This window comes from Cnephaeus nilssonii (assembly GCF_951640355.1).
Source record: "Cnephaeus nilssonii genome assembly, chromosome: 14".
NCBI classification, from domain to species: Eukaryota; Metazoa; Chordata; class Mammalia; order Chiroptera; family Vespertilionidae; genus Cnephaeus; species Cnephaeus nilssonii.
In genome coordinates, this window is record NC_137085.1 from 3,807,822 (window position 1) to 3,824,962 (window position 17,141).

The 17,141-nt window shown below is 61.6% G+C and overlaps 2 protein-coding genes across 3 annotated transcripts in view; one reads left to right on the top strand and one right to left on the bottom strand.

The window, feature by feature from the left end:
- Positions 1 to 5,722: 5,722 nt before the first annotated feature.
- QRFP (pyroglutamylated RFamide peptide) lies at positions 5,723 to 6,142 on the top strand (the record flags this gene model as incomplete). Its single annotated transcript, XM_079790959.1, has 1 exon — positions 5,723 to 6,142. One exon carries the CDS (start codon positions 5,723 to 5,725, stop codon positions 6,140 to 6,142), a length of 420 nt encoding a protein of 139 aa, XP_079647085.1.
- Positions 6,143 to 11,149: 5,007 nt separating this feature from the next.
- Positions 11,150 to 17,141, bottom strand: part of ABL1 (ABL proto-oncogene 1, non-receptor tyrosine kinase) — a 95,796-nt gene continuing 89,804 nt past the window's right edge. For both annotated transcript variants that reach the window (XM_079789839.1, XM_079789840.1), the window contains exons 9-11: positions 16,260 to 16,349; positions 15,727 to 15,891; positions 11,150 to 14,730 (exon numbers count right to left, since the gene is read on the bottom strand). In XM_079789839.1, coding sequence (XP_079645965.1) covers positions 13,016 to 14,730; positions 15,727 to 15,891; positions 16,260 to 16,349 — 1,970 coding nt within the window. In that variant the 3' untranslated portion in view covers positions 11,150 to 13,015. The remainder of the gene's footprint in view (positions 14,731 to 15,726; positions 15,892 to 16,259; positions 16,350 to 17,141) is intronic.

The following is a 17,141-nucleotide window of genomic DNA, read 5'->3' on the forward strand; positions in this document are numbered from 1 at the left end:
GAGGCTCGGGGGCTCGCCAGGGCCTGGCAGAGGGACTGACGGGCCACAGCTCGGGCCTGGCAGAGGGACGGGTGAGGGCGGCCAGCCCGGAGACTCCCACCCTCCCAGCTCCAGAGCACCAGCCCCACGCCCAGCCCAGGCCTGGCCTCACCAGGGAGCATGGCCTGGCCAAGCGCTGGCTGAACGGGCATGAAGCCCATCGTGGTGGGGACAGCAGGCCAGCGCCCCCCTCCCCGGAGGGCACCCCTTCAAGGCTGCGCTGAGCACAGACGGGCCCCGCACACCCACTTGGCCAGGGCCCGGGCCTGGAGGAGCCCACGCTGTGGCGTCAGCAGGTGGCCACACAGGAGTGACCACCGGAAGGCAGGCGCTGGGAGAGGCAGTGGAGGGGGCAGCTCCACCGGGACCTGAGGGTGACAGACAGACAGACAGACAGACATGTGCAGATCACCCAGGACTGTGGTCGCCGCGTTAGAGCCCCCGTTTGATGGTGGGGAGCCTGTGGCTCTGCTATCCCATGTCACCTGCCCCGTTCCTTCCTCCTCCGATGAGAGGAGCCCGCAGGAAAGGGGTGTCCACACTGGGACCCGGAGGCAGTGCCCACAAGCCCCTCCGCCCCCCGATTCTGCCTGTTCCTCCTCGAGCACAGACAGGCTCTGGGGAGTCGCCTGCGGCCTCGGGCCTCGCCTTCCGGACTCTGGATGCACCTGAGTTAAGCCAGAGCCCCCAGCTGGCCTGAGCTCCGAGTCCCGAGGGTGGCCGGACCGGGGTCCCACCCTGGCGACCTCAGCGGTCAGCAGGCGCCAGGGACAGCGCTGGGAGCGGTTCTCACGTGCATCTGCCTCTGCAGCCGCGTGAAAACGGGTTTTACGTTCGTCTTGGGGGAGAAGTGGTATCGCCAGCGCCCACCTCTTCCTGGCCCCCCACCCGCACTGCCTCCCGCAGCGCCCAGGCCTCTGGCTGGCCTGGCTGGGGCCAGAGACCCGGGAGCCGGGAGGCCTGTCCCCCGGGGTTCGGAGGACCGGCGAGGGGTGTCAACAGGAACTGCCGTTTGCATCTGCTGTGCCAGGGGGACGCGAGCGAGACCCGCAAACTGTCCTGTGGAGTTTGAGGAGCAACGTGCTGGCAGGAGGACACGTTAGCGGACACGCTGACCCCAGAACAAAGGACACTAGGTCCTGGCCCACGTGGCCGAGGCGCCCGGGCCTCAGTTTCTGCACCTGCTTGCAGGGAGAGGGCCGTTCCCAATCTCCAGTGGGCCAGGCAGCTGGCAGGACCCGGCAAACCTGGGGCTGAGGTCTGACCTGTGGGACTTGGGGGTGGGCAGCGGGGGGCTGGCCCTGACCTGCCCCTGACCACAGGTGGCTGAGGGGGTGGGAGGGAGCCTGAGGGCCGGCAGAGCGGCCGGCGGACGAAGCCTGGTGTGTGCCCGTCTCTAATAAAGTCTGTGGTCACCTGGCTCGGGCCTCGCCTCTGGGCCTGCTCGGCGCCCACACGGGAACGCGAGGTGGGGCCGGCACCACTTCCCAGCAGCGTGGGCCCCGGGGGCTGGGCGTCGGGGTGAACCCGGGCTGCTCTCCCTGGGCGTCCCATCAGGGTCCCCAGGGTGACATGATCCCCGTGGGTCCCTTGTGGCTGGGGCTGGAGTCCTGAGGAGCTGCGAGTCTTTATTAAGAACAGCCCCTAATGGCTATTTATTCATACATCAATTTGAGGCTTAAAGACAAAACAGTCCCCTGAGCTTATTCAATAAAAGCCAGGACTTACCGGGTGCCTACGTGGGAGGCCCGAGTGGGTCCAGGCCCCGGCCGCCCGCGCACCCAGTGTGTGTCTGCTCGTTGGGTCCAGGCCCCGGGCCGCCCGCGCACCCAGTGTGTCTGCTCGTTGGGTCCAGGCCCCGGCCGCCCGCGCAACCAGTGTGTCTGCTCGTTGGGTCCAGGCCCCGGCCGCCCGCGCACCCAGTGTGTCTGCTCGTCCCCGCGGGGCAGGAACACTGGGCCCCTCCCGTGTCCTCGGCCAACAGGCACAGTCCTGCCGCTCAGGCAGCTCTGTATCGGCCCACAGAACCCCTGGGGACGAGCCAGGCCACACGGGCCCAGGTGACAGCCTGGCCCAGCTCGGTCCCTTCCCGGCGGCCGTCCCCCCGTCAGGATGCTGCTCTGGCTCCGTTCACGGGGCCACCTGGGAAGATTCAGTGATTCAGTCACGGGTTCTCGGGGCTGACGGGTGCGTGTGGTTTAGCCACGCACAGTGCCCAACACAGACGGGAGGGGTGCTCGTGGCAGGAGGAGCCAGCACCCCTGGAAGGCCAGGCCCACAGAGAGGGCACCGTCCAGGCTCCTGAACACCAGCAGCAGCCGCCGCCTCCCCTGCCTCCCGTAGCTCACGACCCTCAGGATGTGGGCATCACTGTTCCCGCGTCAGGGAGAAGTGGAGGCTCAGAAAGTGACAGGAGGTGCTGAGGCCACAGCTGGTGCGTGGCTGGGCAGGCGTGGACCCAGTTCTCGGGGCTCATGTAGGGCTGAGAGGGGGTGATCTGAGAGCCGAGCGGGGCCCGGGCTCGGCAGCAGCAGGCTGTCGCCCGCCAGGCCCTGACCTGGCCCAGTCTCAGCCCTCACTTTGGGAAGCGAGGACAGCGGGTCCGTGTGGACCTCCTAGATGTGCCCGACCCTCCTCCGGATGGCTTCCCAGGAGCCCCCTCTCCCAGTGCTGTGGCGCCCCCTTTGCCCTGAGCCTGAAAGGGTGACGTCCTGAGACGCAGCTGCAGGCGACCCCACCCTGCCCCCGCCCACTGCTGGAGGCCCTGAGTCTCGGGGTGGTAGAAAGTGTCACAGTTGTCACCCCCCAGCTGCTCGAGTGGGGGGCTAGTTTCCAGGGGGGGACCCTTGAGGCTCTGAGGACCAGGAAGTGCACTGGAAAACCCTCTTTGGGCAGGTGCTCTGGGGTACCTAGGAAAACCCTAAATTTGGCACTAAATCCGGCATCAGACTTGGCTCCAGGCACCTCTACCAGGTGGAGGCTGAGGCTGGGCTGAGGAATCAGTGGGCCATATGGGGGCCTCCTCATGTCTCCCCCAAACTGGCCCCACCCCAAACCTGTGCCCAACACTCTGGACTTCCGGAGGCCACATCCCCGAGTTCCCGCTCCCAGCCCCAGTCCTGAAGGGGCCCCAGCGAGCGGCCAGCCTCACTGCAGAACCTCGCCCTGAGCCCCTGGTCTCAGCCCGGGAGCTTTCCTCCTGGGCGGGGAGGTGCCCCCGGGTCTGACCCCACACACCCCCCGCCCCCGCAGCTGTCCCGAGGACTCTGAAGAGCACAGCTGGGGGAACTGAGGCCCAGAGGGCAAAGTGTCTGGCCCAAGGCCTCACAGTGAGTTAGGGACTCACCACAGGCTGCACCCCATCTTTAACCAGCACCGGGGTCATGACCGACCAGCGCTAACGAGGGAGGTCAAGTGTGCGCACACACACGGACACACACACCCGGGCCAGCCCCTCCGAGCAGCCCCTCCGGCTCAGAGGTGCGGGCACAGAGCCAGGCACTGGGTCAGGGAGGCCTCGCCGGGCTGGGGCTCCGGGCCCCTTGCGCTCCCTCTCATGGGGCTCCCCCTCCTGGCTCAGCCTCCGGGCACCGACTCCTCGGGGCTCCAGAGCCGGTGAACTGTGGCACCAGCAACTCTCACCTAACGAGTGGGACCATCAGGGTTCCCGGGCGCCTGAATCCCAGGGAGCGGCCAGGCGGCAGGTGTGGGAGGCGTAGCTTCTCGGGACAGCCAGGAGCTGACCAAGGCGGGGTGGCCGGGGTCCTTAGGGGGGCACCAACGCCTCCTGCAGGGATCGAGGCCTGTGCCCTGATCCAGTTAGTGCTGCCGCCCACTCTCCGCCCAAGGAGGGGCTCGTCACCACAGCCGTGTCGGGTCTTTCGTCAATGCAGTGGACACTGCCCCCCCACCCCAGCGTCCCCAATGGAATCCCAGGGCCAGGAATGTGCGGCAATCAGAGCGCGGGCGGCAAGTCCCGCAGAGCTACATAAGGCAGGGAGGCCCGGCACCCCGCACCGGAGCCCGGCAGCCTCCTGGGAGCAGCCCGCTGGGAGCACCCGCAGCGGTGAGTACAGCCCCGCTCCCGCAGGACCCCCTCGGGCCAGGCCGGGGGCCGGGCCCTCACCCTGCAGCCGGAGAGCTGGAGAGCCAGCGCACACTTGCCCGGGGCTCCCACCCCAGGCTCTTCCTGCCACACCCTGGAAGTTGGGGCTCAATTTCCGGTGGCGAGTGTCCCAACCTTCCACCAGGTTCTTAAAAGGGTCCGTGACCCCCAAAGCTGAGAAGGGCCACTTCCCTCTGTGCACTGAGAGGTCCCCCTTCCTGAGGCCCAGGCCATCCCCACGCGGATCCATCCGCCATTCAGGGCGCCTCCAGCTCCAGCAGCTGTCGCAGTGCTTCCTGTGTGTGTGTGGGGGGGTCCGCCCAGGCCCGAGGGAGGGGCTCCCAGGCGGGTGGGGGGTGGGGGGAAGCCGAGGAGGGCTGGCTTGGGGCGGAGGAGGGCTGCTTTGTGACTTCTGTAAGGCTTGCTCGCTGAGCTCACACCGAATGTCTTGGAGAGAGCGCCGGGAGCCGGGGTGTCCTCTCCCACCCAGCTTTATTCCAGCCTCGGTTCTCCGAGGGCCAGCCAACCTGACTCCCACGGTCATTACCCAAAAGGCTTCCTTTGCGAGGGAACGAGCAGTCACGGCCGAGGCAGGGGCATGTCGGGAAGTTCTAATCGGGGTTCAAACCCCCCTCGTATCACCACCCATGCAGCAATTCCTCAGCCCAGCCCCGTTAGACGTGGGCTTGCCCCCCACTGTCACAGGTAACGCTGTGAGATTGGGGCCAGTCACCGGGGTGGGCCTGCTGCCTCCCGGAAAAGGGGTACGGAAAACCGGGAGGTGGGGTGGTCGTAAGGGCAGTCTCAGCCGTGGACGGAAAGCAACGCCCACAGGCCACAGGCCACAGGCCACAGGCCACGAGTCGGAGCCCTTCATTCTCAGGCTGTGACCTGGCACAATCTCCCAGCCTTTCTGACCGTTTTCTTGGTGGAAAATGGAAATGACAGTGCCTAAAAGTGAGGTTTATTGTGAAGATGAAGGGGGGACCACTGGCGCCCCAGCCACCTTACACGCCCCCCTCCAGGTGGGTATCTGAGTTGGACCAGGCTCATCAAATCCGCTTCCTGCTTTTGGGAGCAGCTGGTTTCCGAGTTAGTCATTAGAGTGTCCCAGCTGAACAGTTTCGCTGGACCCATTTACCACCAAGTCGAAACCGAGAGATTGTGCTCTGAACTCCGCTCCGTGGCTGAGATGATACGGCTCGAGAGCCAGTAATTATTATAAGAGAAAAATGAACCCAAATGTGCGCAGCTCCCCGGGGGCGGCCTGTGTGCTGCTGCGGGCCCCTCCGGCCGCGGTGGGATTAGGCCCTCGCGGTTCTGCCGTCAAACCCAGAGATGGCAGGAGAGGGAGACCAGCCCATGGGTGCCGCCAGCGCCTCCACCTGCCATGGAGTACAGGCCCGGTCCCCCGACGCAGGGACACTTCTTCCCGCTGCTCCCAGGCTGCTCGCAAGCTGGGCCCAGCCGAGCCCCAGCCGAGGCCTCGGCGGGCTGCCCGGGCCTGCGAAGCAGCGACCAGCGCTGTGCGGGGGCCACGTGAGCCGCCGGTAACTTTCCCTCTTTCCTCCGGGCCAGATGGCGCACCCCCACTTCCTGTCCTGCCTGCTGCTCCTGCCGCTGGGCGCCTGCTTCCCTCTCCTGGACAGAGAAGCGCCCGTGGACACCCCGGGTGGCACTGGAGGCGAGATGAGCTGGGCCCACCTGGCCGGGGGCCGCGCGGTCCACTTGCCGTGGGGCCCCCCTCCGTGGCCGAGAGCGCCCCACCCACACGCCCTGCTGGTCACGGCCAAGGAGCTGCAGGTGTCGGGCCGAGCGCGCGCCGGCTTCGGGCTCCGGTTCGGGAGGCAGGATGAGGGCCGCGGGGCCGCCGGCCTCCTCCTGGCTGACCTGGCCGACGGCGAGAAGGCCGGTAGCCCGTTAGGCACGCTGGCCGGGGAGCTCAGCGGCTACAGCAGGAAGAAAGGCGGCTTCAGCTTCCGCTTCGGCCGGCGGTGAAGGGCCCGGGGCGGCCGGCCCGGTGGCTCCTCGGCCCCTCCCCGCCGCGGAGACCCTGCAAAGGGGGGTATTGCTGTCGTGAATGATTAGCCGTAGGACTGGGTAGGTGGTGGTGCTTTTGATTTCCAACTTTGCTGAAGCAAAAACCTGCGTGGTGTCCTAAAGGAGGGGACCAAAAGCAAGCTGCCCCCTGCAGCCGCTGCCAGGGGTCTGTCTCGGCGCCTCCCTGCGGCGGTTCTGAGGGCCCTCGGCCCTGGTGGTCGTGCACATGGACAGGCAGCGGGCTGCGAGCTGCAGGTAGGAGACTGATCACAGTGGGGTAATCGAAGTTTTGACAGTCCCCATAGCGATGTCTGGAGCTGACATCCAAGTGCGATGGCGGAGGAGTGCATTTCACTGGGTCGAGTGTGGCTCTGCAAGTTAAAGATGCGATCTCGTTCTTCACCCCTTAACACAAGTTCCCTCCGGCAAGAACCCTGCTGCGGTTCGAGAGGCCCTTCGAACCAGCTGCCCGCCCTCCTGAGGACCGTCCTGCTCGGTGGCACCGTCTTTGTCAAGTGTCTCTTGGGGGATGAACGAGAAATACGTTTTTGCTACAGCAAGGCTGCATTGCAAATGTTCCGACTATGAAATGTGGTGTGTGGGCCTTTTAAATAAAAGCTGTAACAACCGCAGACGCTGAGGGGAAGCTTGCCTGCCTCTCGCCTCCAGGCCCTCTGTGCCCGGGAACTGGGCTTTCCTGGGCTGCCGGTGCCGCACTTTGGGGCGATGGAAACGGCACACCTCCCAGCACCCCCCTAATTGGCTGTTGGTAAAACGGCCATGGCCAGAGGGGGAGGGAAACACATGCGGGGTGCATTTCCTCCTGTGCTTGGCCGCCCCTCCCTGGTTTCCTCCGAGCCAGGAGCGCTCTGTGGCAGCTCTCTGCCCGGGAAGCCTGTTCCGTGCGGAGGGGCGGCCGGGCCTGGGGCGAGGTGGAGCATCGCTAAGAAGACTGCTCTGGTGTGTTACCCCCTCCCGCCCCCCCTTCCCCCCGCCCCACCTGTCTTGTGTCAGACTCCGCAGTCTGACGCTTCTCACTCCCGGGCTGCTTCAACTGCTGGGAAGACCTGTATTGATGTTACCATGGCAACATCTCCCTTCCTCCTTTGGAGCTGCTGCTTGCCCCTGTTCGCAACTGAATAATTTTCCATTGAGCTGTCACAATTAATTGGTGGATTTTTATTAGCCTTTTAGCACCACGCTGGGCTGGATCCGGCTCGGCACCGCGGCGCATTTCAGTGTTTTCCAGTCTATTAGTGACTTACATTCCCCAGCAGCAGCGCTCCGTCCTTGGCAGCCAGAGAGCCACTTCACTGAGGGGTGCACAGCTCTGAGCCACTGGCGCCGAGTGGGGCGAACTGGGTGGTGAAACGGGATGGGCACACAGCAGTCAGAGCATCACCTTAGGCCGCAGCGAGCGGCCACCCCTGGCGCTCCTCATGCTTCTCCCCGCTGCCCCGGCACAGGTGCCCCGGGGCTCAGGGCGGCTGTGAGGGACCAGACCGAGCGTGGGAGGCACATGGTCCTCTCACCCCCACCATGTCCACGAAGGGGCGATCCAGGATTCCTCCTGCTGACGTAATGGCCCGATAGGGATGGCACACACACACACACACACACACACACACGCACACACACACACACACACGCATACCCGGTCTTTGTCTGTTGGTAACAGGCAAACACTCAGTCCTCAAGCTACGGAAGACAAACCTCAAGAAAACAAGCCGTGTGTCCATAGAGGACAGCTCCGGCGCTCAGACCCTGTCATAGGGCGGCAGATGGGCCGTCTCACCTGGGTGCGCGTTCCCACTCGGCCAAGGCGGGGTGGGAGACAGCAACCTGGGTCACCATCCGCTCATTCACACACACACAGGAACCAGGGAGTGCTCCCGCGATCAGGTGAGACAGACCGAAGGCCGGGGCAGCAAGGTCCCCTGGCCGGCCCTCGCTGGCTAATCCCCACCCTGAGAATCTGAAAATGCACACCTTCAAAGAAGAGCCACCCCCGGGGTCACTAATGGTTAGCCTTGGAGGTCACCAAGGCTGCGCCACTCCTGTGGGGTCAGATTAGAGGAACCTTGATGGGGAGAGCAGAGGTGAAGGGGAGAGGGAGCCCTTCAAATGTATGGGGGTCCTGTCACTAGGCTCTCATCCTTACACAGACATCAGCAACAGGGCTACCCTTCCAGCCCGGGCATTGGCGCCCAATGACCCTGAACATCAGCCCAGCCCAGCTGCTAAGGGCACGCGCGCGTTACATCCACTCCCAACCCATTTGGCTAAATCTCCTCTAACCCAGCCCACTGGACCCCACGGGCTCTGTCGAGGTGTGGGGCCTCCCACGCTACTCCCCGCCCGCCGCTCTTTCCTGGTGGGGAAGGTCCTCCCCAGGCGAGCGGGCGGCGGACATCGTGGCAGACAGTTCTGGAAGCAGAGTGCGCTCCGGGGCGGCCGGCAGCATCCTCTCGGCCAGCGCAGGCCCCCGCGCAGGGGGCACCGTTCACCAAGTCCACTTAAAACGCAGACAAGTCTTCCTCTTGGGAGCAGATCTAAAGGCACTTATTTAGCTATAAACCTGGGTGGGGAATATTTCCGTCTACATTTCCTACGTGTTTGAAACAGTCATGAAAATGCTTAGGAGAAGCAGCGGCTCGTGGGGGCAGGAAGCCATCAGGCAGCTGCCGGAGTGGACAAGGGCCACCTCGTCCCAACGGGCCCCGGTGCCAAAGACGCTGCGTGCCACGTGCCACCGAAGACCCAGCCCCAATGGGGCGCCGTGACCCTCCGCGCGGGGCCCTGGGGCTGCCCACGGTGCCGGGTGACACCGGGCTGCGGGGCTCGGACAGGGACATGGTGGGCGGGCAGGCTCGTCCCACCTAGTGTCTTCTGCGCCAAGACGCCTGGAAACCCATTTCCCGGGGCACCCCATGTGGGAACCCCTCCTATAAAACATCCTGAAACCCAAGGACTTGGGTGAGCCGATTCCTAACTACCGTGCTTCTCTTCCACGCGGGAGGGAGGGAGGGAGGGAGGCGCCTGGCCCGGAGCACGGGTCTCTGCGCCTCGTGCTGTGGCCTCCGCACCGTCAGAACATGAGTCCTGGCCCAGCAGCGCTCAGCCGCACATGCTGTGTGACCTTGGGCGAGCTGCTTCCCATCTCTGAGCCTCAGCTTCCGCACCCCTCAAAGGAGCGGTGACAGAGCCTCCCTCACAGAAAACGGGGCGAGGGCTACCCGTGGTGACGAAGGGCACACCTGTAAGCAGCGGAGTGCTCACGTGGCTGCCATGTTAAGAAAGCTCCCACTGAAACACAGCACACGGAGAAGGCTCCAACGGCGGCGTCCAGCTTGAGGGATTTCCCCAAGGACACCCTGCAGCCAGCACCCCGCTAGGCGGAGCACCGCCTGCCCCCAGCGCCTGGCGTGACCCCTCCCTCAGTGACCCTCCCTCCCGGCACCACACACCAGCCCACAGATGAGCCGTGCCCATTTAAGATGAAAGCTCCGGCATCACCAGTTCCAGTGGCTACCTCTGCTCAACATTACGTTTGTGGTGTGGCAGCGCCGAGTTCTCTCTCATTGCTCCAGAACATTCCACTACAGGAACACACCACAATGTGCCTATCCTCAAGTTGACGCTTTAGGCTGCTATTCTGTTATTACAACAGCAACAGCGTTGGCCCTGTGGGCAGGGTCGGCCTTTGGGTCCTCCTGGGTTCTGGACTTCGAGGGCAGAGCTCACAATTACCTGAAAACTGCTGTGCGCGCACGTATGTGCATTTCTCCCGGGCTAGAATCCGTGTGCATTAGCTCTCAGGGGGTTCTGTGACACAAACAAGTTTAGGCCCAAGTTTAAGTTCCGGTGCTACACAAGGAAGAGTCTTACTTGGGAGAAGGGTCTTACAACACCGTCCAAGAGGCTGCTGTGTCAATTCCGCGGCCAGTCCACGTCTGACACGGAGGCTGCCGTCATAACCATCCCGCCCTCTTTCAGACCGGAGAGCTGGTGCCCAGTGATGGTTCCACCCCTCACAGGCTCTGCAGCCGGGACGCGGCCTTTGCCTCGGTGAAGCGAGGGGAGACCTGACCTCAGCTTGCGCATGCGCAGGTGGCTTCCAGCAAACCCGTGCCAGGCGGCGTCTTCACCTCCACCACGTGGCGTGCCACCCGTCCTGCGCCCGAGGCCTGGGGGGAAGAGGTTCACTCGTCACTGTGCCGGGTGAGCAGGATCCGCACCCCTGACAAGCCTGCTGGCTTAATAAGTATCATTACCACAGGGCGCCGCTCATTCCCCGACTCCCACTTCCTGGCTGTCGGCGGGTGTCAGATGGAGACCCAGATGAGAAAAGCCAGCGCCGCCCCCCACAGCCCCTGGCTGGGGGCTGGGAGAGGCCAAGGCAGGGCCCAGAGTGGTACCTCCATGCCCTCGCAGGCCAGCACGCCCTGCTTGTCCTCAGACGCACAGAGCATGGCACCTGGCGTGGTGAACACAGCCAGGGGTGTTTCGGGGCCGAGGGCAGCGGCAGAAGGTGAGTTCAGAGGCGAGGGGAGAGAGCACCAGCGGAGGGATTTACTCTCAGGTCAGCAGGGAATTGAGATATCACATCCTCCCATTTCCATGACGCTGCGGCGGCCTGACAGTTGGCACAGCCCTCGGGCTGGTCTTCCTTGCCCATGCCAGCCAGCAGTGGCCCGTACTAGGAGTGCACTGACAAGAGCTGGGCTGCTGGCAAGGAAGTGTCCAGGGCGCAGGAAGGGCTCGAGGCGAGGGCAGGGCAAGTGCCTGAGAACGAAGAGGGGGACACAGGCTGCAGCATCCTGCTGTGATCCTGCCATCACTCTGCTCCATAAAACCCCACACGGAGCCTCCAGCCCTTCCAGAAAGCAAGGGCGCCCTCCCACCGACACGCACCGCAGCTCTGGACGACAGGGAAGAGTTACAGACCAAAGCAATCCACGCACATTCTAATGTAAACATTTATTTAAAAAATACTACGGAGGAGAGATGTGGATTCAAAAAACAGAGTCATACACAGAAACAAATGTACTGGACCAAAAACAAGAGAGAGAGAACCCATAGGCACTGGAGAAGGGAGGGGAGTGGAAAACTATTTACATGTCATTTATAAAAGAGCAAGTCTACAAGAGTGTAATACCAAAGGATAAATGCAAAATATAGTGGCACGTCATGTGAAGAAAGAGGAGGCCAGTGCCTCCCGGAAACAGGAGGCGAGGGACCGGTGGGTCGGTTTGCTTTGTCTGCAAGGCCGCTGGCGGTATGCTAGCACCTCCCTCAGTCTGTGGAACAGCCGTCTGAGGGGGCACGGAGGTGATGCGCTGTGAGAACAGTATCAAACAATCCAGAGAAATAAGATACAAGTCTGGGTGATTAGTGTAAAAACGGCCTGTGTGAGGTCACGGGCAGGTGTGGGGAGCAGAAGGTGGGTTTCTCCAAGGGTTGCTTCTGGCCTGGAGTAAGACCCAAGCAGGTGCCTGCCCACTCCTCAGTAGCTGCTCTAGGTCACGGTCAAGGAGACCTGGGCCCCTGCCCCGAGCCCGGTCCTGGGCAGCCCAGGGGGCGATGACGGCACACCTGCTCTTCGAGACGCTCTCTAGGGTGTCGTTTCTTTGTGGCTTCCTTCCTCCCTGATGGCTACGTGTTGCTCGTGGTCATTAAGTAAGACATTTGCCAGGAGGGTGCAGCCCGCACTCGTGGGGCTTTGTGGCCCAGTCCTGCTCCTCCTGTCTGTGTGCCGGTGCCCACGTCTGTACCGGCTGTGCTGAGAGCAGAGCTGTGAAATGCTTCAAGAACTCCAGAAAACTGAAGACTGGCTTGTCACAAAGGAGAAAGTCCTGCAAGAATCTACTTTGTCTTAGGGGAGTACAAGGGAGGGAATGGAGATCAGTCAGAAATCAAGGTCAAGTGCCTTTTTCGGGCACCTGCAAGTTCAAAAGGAAGTAACACTGGGCCACCGAAGACCGGCCTAGGCCGGGGCCCGGGCCATCTCAGCACCAGTGTTCGCACAACAAGCCACCCCTCTGCCCTGCCCCTGGCCCTGCATGCTGGACGGCGACCCTGCTCCCCTTCAGCCTCGGGCTTTGCATCCAGAATTGGCAGTGCATGCCACAAGAGAGCTGGGACTGGGCTCGAGGACACGCAGCAGGGTGACAGGACAGTCCCCCTCCTTCCTGCGACCCCAAGGCTGGCTTGTGTTAGCACCTGTTGTACCCCCCAAATGAGAGCTGTCCTTCACGTGAGGAAATGGCGAGGGCCCAGCCCCGGCAGCAGCGCAGGCCGAGTGACCGCTGGCAGAGCTTCCCAGGATGCAGTGCTGGAAACGTGTCTTAAGCACGAGAGGTATGAGGAGGATGAGGGTACAGGCTCCCTCCACCAGGTGAGTGAAGGCAACAGTTCCCAAGGCCTGGCGACGGAGCTCCCGTTCAGGGCACTTCTTTTTGGGGAAAATGGAGGCGAAGGCATAGCCAGAGGAAATCCCCCAGAAAGAAAACCAGAGGACGCGCTCACCCACCTTCACAGCTGGCCTGAAGGGCAGTCCGGAAGCCCCGTGGGGAAGGGCTGGTGTGCCGACTGCAGTCCACCAGGCGGGAACCCACAGACAGAACTCTGACAGAGGCTCAGCGGGCGGGCCGAGGAGGAGGAAGTGCAGGACAGTGGGTGCACAATGTAGGTAGTAGGGCGGTACTCCATGGTGGCCCTCAGCTCCGGGGCCAAGGTCCCAGCTCACAGGTCCTGTGTCAGCCACCGTCACGGGCATGGGAGCCCTCACACACTGCAGGCGGCGCTGGCTGGCCTGACGCCTGGCTCCTGCTACCTCTGTACGATGTCACTGATCTCTTTCACGGAGCTGAGGAGTTTGCTGAAGTCCTGAGTGGCCGCCGGGCCACTCCCCGCGGTTGCCGGGCAGATCTGAAGCTCCCGGAGGTTATTCTCCAGTTTGTTGATGGCCTCGCGGAAAGCGAATTTGTTCCTCATTTGCTGGATGGAGTCCACGTAGCTCACACAGAACGTGTAGAGGTTTTTGCCGGCTTCTAGCACGGCGCTGTGGCTGGCCATCTGCTCGGAGTTCTTGGAGATGGCCAGGCACAGGGCCTCGGTGCTGTCCAGGACCACACCCTTGGTGATGGTGCCACTGGCGATGCGCTCGGGAGGTTGGCGGGTTTTCCGAAGAGACACGCGGGTCGATATGAGAGGGATGAAGGCGGTGGAGGACAGCTGGTCCCCTGCCAGGGCGGAGGGTGCTGATGGCAAAGTGGAGGGAGTGGGGACTGGGCTGGTGGGGGTCCCCGCTGGCTTGGTGGATGACTGAGGCTTTGGCACGGACAGGAGCACGGGCTTTTTGACGCCCTCTCCCAGCGGGCTGGGTTTGGCAGCGTCACTGTTGACAGCGTCCACAACCACAGCCGTGGATTTCGCTTTCCCGCTGGCGCCTGCCTCCCCGGCTGCTTCCTGGCTCGGGCTCGGGGAGGGCCTCCCGGCTTTCCCAGCAGAAGCTGGCAGCGGGGGCGGCGGGGCAGGCTTGAGCTTGGACAGCTTCCCTTTGTCTCTCCCCGGGGACTCGGAGGAGGGCTTGTGCCTCCTCATTCGAGATTCCTCGGCGGGGGCCTTGCTGGTCCCTCCAGACGCGCCTGGTCCTGCTCTGCTGGTGGCGGGCACTGGCTCAGCTGCGGCAGGTGTCCCCACGGCGCTGGACTTCGCGGCCTCTTCCTTGTGGGGCAAACCAGAGGAAGGAACCGCCACAACCTGCCTGCGGAGAAGCTTTGGAGTCAGACTGGGCGGGCTGGAGCCCGGGCTGGACTCGGCCGTGTCTTTGAAAACCTCATCAGCCAACTCCTCCATCTTTTTCACCAGCCTTGGTGGGGGCGTCACCGTGCCTCTGGTCACCTGGTCAGACCTGGTCTCACTTGCCCGCTTCCGAGGCAGGGCTGGCTTCTCGCGTTTGTGCCCTCCAAGAGCGGACGAGTCAAACTGCCTCCCTGAGGACTGCAGGTCCCGGGGCAGCGTCACTGACCGCCACTCGGTGTCCTTGGCCCCGTGGGGCACGCAGGAGGCGGAGCAGGACCTCAGGAAGCGCTTGCTGGCGCTGCTGCCACCCTCCTCTTCGCTGGCTGCTAATCGGCTGCTGGTCAGCGTGCTGGCCTTCCACAGGTGGGGGGACCGGAAGCCTGCGCTTCCCGCCTCCCGGAAGGCTCCGTTGGGGACACCAGCCCCACTGCTGGGCTTTGGGGACTTGGCTGGCTCGGCCGTGTCCGAGGGTGAGAGAGCAGGCGTCCCGTTGCTGACGTCACGGCCCTCTTCCTCCCCGGCCCCCCTGCGCTCTGGCTGGCCGTCCGTCTCCCGGAAGGAGCTGCTGCGTTTGGGAGGGGTTGGGGCCGTTTTCTTCTTCTTCTTGATCAAGGCGCTGAACAAATTGGTCTTCTTGTCTTTGGGGAGAAGGCGTTCGTCTTCATTCAGGCAACCATCCTGGGGACCTCGTTCTTTTCGAGGGAGCAATGGAGACACAGCAGGCTCGTGGTCCAGAGGATCTGAAACACATGGGGAAGGTTCAACAAGCCCAAACTAAAGACTCCTGAGTGGGCAAGAAACCTCCAGCTAGCCTCCTACTCCAAGAGCTCTGGGCTCTGGGCTCAGAAAGGCCTAGACAAGTTACTTCCTTTGCTCACCCTCAGCGTTCTCATCGGTAGAACGGGGGATATGCCCTGGCTGGCATTCTCAGCGGTTAGAGCATCAGCCTCGCACCAGAGGGTTGCAGGCTCGATTCCGGTCAAGGGCACGAACCTGGGTTGCAGGTTTGATCCCCGACCCCAGATGGGGTGCATGCGGGAGGCAACCAATCGATGTCTCTCTCATATAGATGTTTCTCTTTCCCTCTCCTTTCCTCTCTCTCTAGAATCAATAAAAACACTAAAAAAAAAAAAAAAAAACACACACACAAAAAACGTGGGAATCATGGTTCTATAGGTCCTGCTGGGGCAAAACATCCCACATTGCCAGCTTGCCCCATCCCTTCCCACCTCGTCTGTGACCCATCAGAGCATCCCTTACAAACCAGATGCTGGCCCACCTCCGGCACTTTAGTTCCGCTGGTCTGCAGGAGCACCCAGACTTCTGGGGTTGGGGGCAGGGGGACAACTGCTACCTCAGAGCAGCCTGGCTGCGACAGAGCCTGGCACACAGGAGGCACCAGAGCAGCCCCTGACAATACTGAGAACCCTCCTGAGCCACTCCCATCTCCCCCCCGCTTCTCAGAGTCCAGACAGGACGCTCGCTCCGGGCCACACTGTGAGTGACACATGAAAAGGCGGGCTCCTTCCTCAGGTTTCAGAGTACCTCTGCCTCTGACTGACCCCACTGCTGAGGCCAATGGCTGTCGATGGTTCACGGGGAGAGGAGCACCCGCCTTTCAACACCGGGTTACTGACATGGGATCTGCCTGCCCTTCTGTGCAGGTTCCACTCACTGCGTCCCACGTGCCACACTGGCCCTGGGCCTCCAGTGGGGATGGGGCAGGGACGACATACCAGGCTCTCCCGGGCCCTTGGAGTGGGGCGTCTCAGGCAGGTCGGTGAAGTCTTTGTGTTCCGTGGCTCTCCTGGAGGTTCTTGTCTTGGTGGGCAGCTCTGGGGCCTGCAGCAGAGTACCTGCAACCCCTCGCATGCCTTTTTTCCCCAGCTCCTTTTCCACTTCTAAGAACCACCAGAAAAACAACAGACACACACACAAACCAGCAGCCATTAGTATGGGGTCATTTTTGGTGTGTTGGTTTTCTTTTTCTTTTTAAAGTAACAGAGATCATCTACACACATTTACAGAAAAGACATAAAAATGATAAGGAAACAACACTCAGTAGTTTTCAGAATTCTGCATGGCTACGAAGGACAGAGCTCCACACTCAACACTTCTGTCCAGCTTTCTGGTCTCAGATAGCTTGTTGGCCCGCGCACTTCTCCCTGGAAGTGAACTAAAGGACCAGGGCTGGAGTCCCCTACAACCATCCCTCCTACCCCAACCTTTCACCCACGGCAGGCAGGCACCCCAAGGTCGGGCACTTTACCATCGGATATGCTGGACTCCTGAAACATTGTTTCAAAGGCCTGGTGGATTTCAGCAAAGGAGGGCCGGTCAGAGGGATTCCACTGCCAACCTGGACAGATGAGAGGAGTCAGACCACCCAGGAGGCCTTGCTAACAGTAACAAGTGTGTGGCTAGCAATTCTCAAGGAAAAGTCTAGAATTGGAAGAAGTATTCCACTCCTGCTATCCATCTTTTGGTGTGACAAGTTAAGTGATGAAGGCCATTGTGTCCTATTAGACATTAAGAATTTAAAAAGACTGTAGATACTGGCAGGCATATGGATTGTAAAACCCCAGAGAGATGTTGACGGCCGGAACTGCATTTACAAATATTTTTCTCCCAACCCCACTCTAGCAAGTGCACAGAATGACTAAACCAAATAGGCCGCCTTCTACTTTACCCTTACTTCACATTATCAAAGTCCAAAACCCTCATTAATAAAGAAATGCTAGTCAACGAGATTAAAATGAGGATGAAGGACAGATCAAGGTGAGGATGTAGAGTCACTCACATACACTTCTGGTGGGAGTATAAGTTGGTACAACTTTTTTTGAAAAACAATTTGGCAAAATCTATCAAAACTTAAAATGCACACAGCTCTCTGAGCCAACAGTTCAACGTTTAGCAATACCAGTACAATGGAGAGGTGTGTGGGGGGGTGCTCACTCCCGCCTTGCTTATGGCAAAATCCCAAACAAATGTGTAAAACAACCACATGTCCATGAAAAGAGGACTGAATAAGTCACCTAATGGGATGCTAAACAGCTAGATAAAATTAAGTGGGGGGAGGAGGAGAGGAGAGACATCTCCAAATTATGGACGTGGAAAGATTTGTCTGTCACACTGCTAAGTGCAAAGAAAG